The 5,677-nt window shown below is 33.0% G+C and overlaps 1 protein-coding gene across 1 annotated transcript; it reads right to left on the bottom strand.

Annotated features, from left to right (window-relative positions):
• Positions 1-1,903: 1,903 nt before the first annotated feature.
• Positions 1,904-4,791, bottom strand: LOC134237880 (protein FAM177A1-like; the record flags this gene model as incomplete). The annotated part of the gene is made up of 5 exons (XM_062720032.1): positions 1,904-2,108; positions 2,633-2,778; positions 3,741-3,838; positions 4,079-4,145; positions 4,636-4,791. Coding segments are annotated over 5 exons (588 nt in total), but the record flags the coding sequence as incomplete, so codon positions are not given.
• Positions 4,792-5,677: the final 886 nt, after the last annotated feature.

Genomic DNA, 5,677 nt, shown 5'->3' with positions numbered 1-5,677 from the left:
CGACCGAATGACTAAAAATGGCCCCACTCAAAACTTTTTTCACATTCCTGGACTTTTGTAATATATTTTCATCCTAGGTATTCTTCTTATCCAGTCAACAAAAATGTTGAAATTTTCTGGAAAAAAGATTTTACCACCAACTAACCTATCCTATAATTTTACCTGGGTCGGGAGAGGGCAAGCAAACATCATTTTTAAGATGGCCTTTGGTATCCAGTAGAAGTGTAATTTAGTCAAATTCAAGTTGATTATTGGGAACATCCAAAAATATTCAAAATTGACCCATGATTTAAAAGAATTTCCTACTCGGAAATGGAACTATAGGTATAACTTAGATTACCACATGCAGAATTAATTCCCAGACCCATCTCATTTTATAATTATAAGTGCCCACTGCACAATACACTTTGTTACCGCTACTCCACCGTAAATGATACTGATACGAAACCTACATCACTGCCTCCTTTTCTTTACGTGATTTCCAAATTATTCATTGCAAAAACAGGTACAACCCCTTAAAATCTTGAGCTTTCATCATTAGAGCCTAATTTTTAAATTGTGATTATTAGAAACATTAGACTGGCTGCAATCATTCGGCAAACCTCGGCTGATTTCGTCACGTTCACCGATGGGGTATGAATCGGCCGGTGTGACTGCAATTTACCTGTGACCTTGAATTTGAGTCAAGGTCAAAATCATCGTAACTTAGAGTAAGCGCTGATATAGGTCATGTATGATATTGTATTTTGATCTTTGTCCTTGACCCCAACCAAAGAGTCAGGAGTAAAATGAAGAACATGTGTCTAGATTTTGGTAGATGTCTTAGTTTTAGAATCTTAGGATAGAATGTAGAAATATTTCAAAACAATGAACATTGACCCTTGACCCAAAGGTCACAAACAAGCTAAAAGAGTGAAGCTTGTTACAAATACAAGTTTATAAAAGGTTAAGAATACTTTATAATAATTTAACCCCCTCAGGTCCTCTCCATAAAAAAAAAAAAATCACACAAGTTCCTACAATTCAAACTGCATTTTGGATCAACATCAAAGTTTTGGGAACCGTAGTCAAGACTCTTGTGATTTTCTCTCAAACATATAAAAATGATGAGTTTTTAGAAAGAATCTTCCTTGTGAGTTTCTCTTATAATTCTAGATCTTTGAATTTTCAACAACATTTTTATGTGCAGTAGTGCTTTCTGTTCCACAAAATGAAAAAAAATTGATACATAAACTTTAAGAAACTTTACTTTAAACCAAAAATAAAAGTATGTTATACATATTTAACAACAACAAAAATTCCAGCATGTAAGTTAATATTTAAATAGAAATCATACTGCATGCCTAAATTAAGACAAATATGAACAACTGTTAATTAATGTGATTTACAATCTTAGAAACAAGAGGCCCATGAGCCTTACCTGTACAACACAGATCAGAAAAAGATTATGGAATGGTAAATACACGTAATTAATAAACTGAAAGAAAAGGGACCTTCAGGGCTTCAGAAAAAAATTCAGTCTGGTAATCAGCATTAGTCTTTAGAAAAAATAGTATGTCCTTAAATTGAGGTAAGAAATTTCTGTGAAAAAAAATGACAAAAAATAGCCAAGAGGTTCTTGAGATATGGCCCATTCTCCAAAAAGTTTACTGACTTGCATAAATGGCCATAGCATTGGCTCTATAAACTTTTGGCCCAGAAGAGCTAAAAATTTAGTATTATATAAAAAATACATTTATTAAATAATGTCTATGGTCATAAAAGTATGTCTATAAATGGTGCAGAAATAAAACAAAATATCAAGTTTCAAATTAAGAATGCTTACATTATGCTAAATCATGATTTGATATTTTGATTCTTTAAGAAGAAATCTTTTTCAAGAGATATGAAGTCTGTATTAAAAAAAAAGGCAAGAGGACTAGCATTTTTTTTTAAACTTTACAAAGGACTTTAAATAAGCAGAGATTCTATAATCACATATTGTTAATTAGTGAACACCACCATTCATACAAAAAATTAGAAACATTTTAATAAATATACAAATGTAATATATCTGATCCCTTCTTAAATCCTGATGAATACACTTGCTTTGATTTGGATTTTGCCATCTTCGCTAGCCAAGGGTTTTCGGTCCGCAACGCTCCCCATAAACCCTTGGCTGATATGCACTGTAAAAACGCCGGTCACACATAGCGCCATCTGTAAATTCTTCAAAAAGAACGACAATTCTGGTTGAAGCAAACAGCCAATGAAATGATAGCTATTATGTATGTTTCAGTAGAAAATTATACACAATATGGCCACTTTCATTGAAACAACATTTGGAATACAAAAATTAAATTCTTTCCAACAAGAAGCGATATATGCTTTAACGGACAGACCTGGTGTGTTCATAGGAATGAAAACGGGTTTACACATGCGCTAGAATTTCCTCAAAAACTTCTCAAAAGTTCTAGGCCATAAATTGAAAACAGTTTTTTCATTGGTCCACAGTCAGCTACAACTCTCCAATGAAAATTGACTGGCGTTTTACAACGCATATAGGCCAAGGGTATATGGGGAGTGTTGCGGACCGAAAACCCTTGGCTAGCAAAGATGGGATTTTGCCAGATTTTAAAGAACAAATTAGTACTTTGTCACTGTGGATTGTTCCTCGGATTCTTTTGTTTTATCTTCATTCTTATCTAGTTTATGAGGCATGTCTACTCTGACTTGGGACAATTTCTTTTCTTCAAACATTTCTTGGTCTCTTTTCTCTTTGGCCTTTTCTCTCTCCTCCTGTAAGCAAACATTTTAGTAAATGTCTGAAACAAGCATGGTTGCTTATATTTCTGGAATTCTAGCGGGTGGGGTCAGGTTGGGGGGTTAATTTGTCACAGTTGCAATTATCAAATGAAAACAATTATAAAACTATTAAGTTATGAATAGAAAAACAAAAGCTTTATAGATATACTATGGGTAAAAATACAGATATGCATACTTCATGCAAACTACAGAAAAATCAAAGAACAAGGTTCACCTTTGCCTTATTAGGCCCTGTGTATTTCTGAAAATCTTAAACTCCATAGTTTTAGCTAACAGTGCATTGAATATTCCTTAGATCTTTGGTGACTGCATATCTATCAAAAATGACGTAATTTTCTGGCTAGTCAATGCATTATGACGTCACGAATTGCGTCAATTTCCTCATATTCTGAAAAAGTGTACAAAAACGGCCAATTTTTAAAGCTATTTTTCAATATTTAAAGTGGAACGCAACCTCTGATCTAAAATATGCAACTCGTATATGATAGAACTGTTTTTGAGAATTAAAAGACAGGTTTTATTTTTTAGATCAGAGAGTGCGCTCATAGTATTTTTCTTCCCGGAAAGTACTCAATTATGCCTGTTTACCTAGAAATTTAAGAACACTGCAATTTCATAAAGCCAGTTCTCCAAGACCTGGACTTTTAGGAGAAAATTTTTAATACGATATGAAAGCACTAAGTCTCTATTTCATTTTAATGCTTCAAATTGAAAATCAAGTGTTGATCAATCAATTGGTATATCTACAGGGCCATTTTATGGATAAAGTGAACCGACTTCTTTATCAAACGTTTTAAAATATGCCGATAATGGGTTCTAAATGGAGTGTACAGTAATTTTCATCCAAAGAAAGTTTTAATTCTTTTTTTATAACATCAGCAAATCATGGCTATTTTTCTTCATTACACACTGATTTTCCTGAGATACGAACTTACCTCTTCTTTAAGACGGTAGTATTCATCTATTGCATACTGGTATTTTGGTGTGGTGATGCCAAAAAACCATGCTAGCTTTTCTCCACAAGTGTCTGCCACTATCAAAAGTATAAAGAAAGTTATTGTAACAATTTTTTGGTATGATATTTTAAAAGATTTCAAATTAGACTTGCTACTTATATTCATAGAAAAAAAAATTATCTTTGTTTTCTGGTACTGATCTGAATGCTGATACAAAAAACATTCCAATTAAGTATTCTGACTCAGTAATTATAAGAGTTGTCCCGGGTAATGCTGATGATCAGTTTTAAATCTTGTAACTGTAATTTGCATTATACCATATAGCGTTCCTTTTGCTGTGTTCACAATGTAATACCAAAACCAAGGCAACCAATTCAGCTCTTTCTGAAATAAAAGATAAATACAATGTAAAATAGCAAGTAATCAGCGTAACTTTATTTTGGTATATAATAGTTGTAAGTTCTTTTGTAAAAGGGGCTCAGGACTTTTAGAAAGTAAGCAGCTAGTAAAAAAAGCAAGTGATATAAGCACCTAAAATTATGAGAATAACAACCTGCATCAATTAGAAACATCATGTAAATTCAGACTCTTTTAATTAGAGCAATGTTATAGGGTTCGATGATACATTTGATGTACTGGTAAATTGCAACTGAATTCTATTTTTTGATAGTTTTTTTTAATGCTGAATGCCAGAGTAACCTTGGAAACCTCTCTTTTATGATATATAGTTTTCCACATTCTGTCAGAGCCTTCTTTTAAGTAACTGTTATTACAATGTTTTTTTCTTGTAGAAACAGTTGACTCTCTACTCTGTCAATGAGCGTGGGTCTCTGTGCTTCTGAGTACTTAGATCAGATTATATTGCAGTCCTTACTGGGTTGATCTTTGGTTCTATGGGTTTATCCTCTTCTTCATCTGTTGAGTATTCTTCTAAAACCCCATCACTGCAGTAGATCAACCTTCGTGGAGTTTTCTTTTTGGGTGGTTCAGGGTCACCCTCCAGTGAAATGTTTGTAAAGTCACTCGGTTCCTATTGAATTTAATTCATTAATTAGTACTCAGTCCAATTACATTTATTAGTTTGTAACTAATTTTATTTCGTAATTGATAATCATGATAATATAAATGTATAAAATATTTAATACAGTGAAACCTGTCTAATCCGACATGCACTGGGAGACAAATTTTGTGTCAGAACAGACAGACTGTCGGATTGCACAGCATAAAAAATGTGGAAAAGAGTAAAATGGGAAAGAAATACAAAGTCAGAATTCACAAAATCACAGCGTGTCGAATTTCATAAGTGTCGGATTAGACAGTTATCACTGTAAATGTATAATAGCTAAATTAGAACAATTGATGAGTTCTAATAGGTCCTACTAGTACAGTGCATACTTCCCTAGTACTTTTAGGCATTGAATATTGAAATTCATTCTTAAAATTTGGGAAATCTATATTTCTGACAACAGTCATGTAACACAGTAACAAGCAGACACATGTATGAGCATTCATTTAAGCAAAGGGACTTTCATTTGGGTGTAAAAAAAATCAAAACAAGAATCATTTGATTTGTTATGATACATCATTACATGGTTAAAAATACACAGCGAGAGCAATCCTTGGGTGTGCAAATCCCTTGTGATGTTGGAATTGCGCATTACATTTTAAATTTTCCAAGATAAGAAGTGGTATTCATATTAAATATGCGATATTTGAACTTTTTCTAGATACACAATTGAAAGAGAATGAAGTCCAGAAAGACGACTTCAGTTTTACTTAAGCTTGAACAACTTCCTGAGAACAGTGCACTGTGTAGGTGAACGTGTCCTTTTTTATAGTCTGTCCCACGACCGGAACGTCACTACTTTTTGCAAAATATCTCAAATTTAATAAATACCTTGGCTTTCAACCTATGT

Source organism: Saccostrea cucullata, unplaced genomic scaffold (assembly GCF_032062105.1).
Source record: "Saccostrea cucullata isolate Sc308-1 unplaced genomic scaffold, CSIRO_AGI_Scuc_v1 ctg22403, whole genome shotgun sequence".
NCBI lineage: Eukaryota > Metazoa > Mollusca > Bivalvia > Ostreida > Ostreidae > Saccostrea > Saccostrea cuccullata.
Note: the sequence above shows the minus strand (reverse complement) of the source record. Positions and strands in the feature narration are given on the sequence as shown.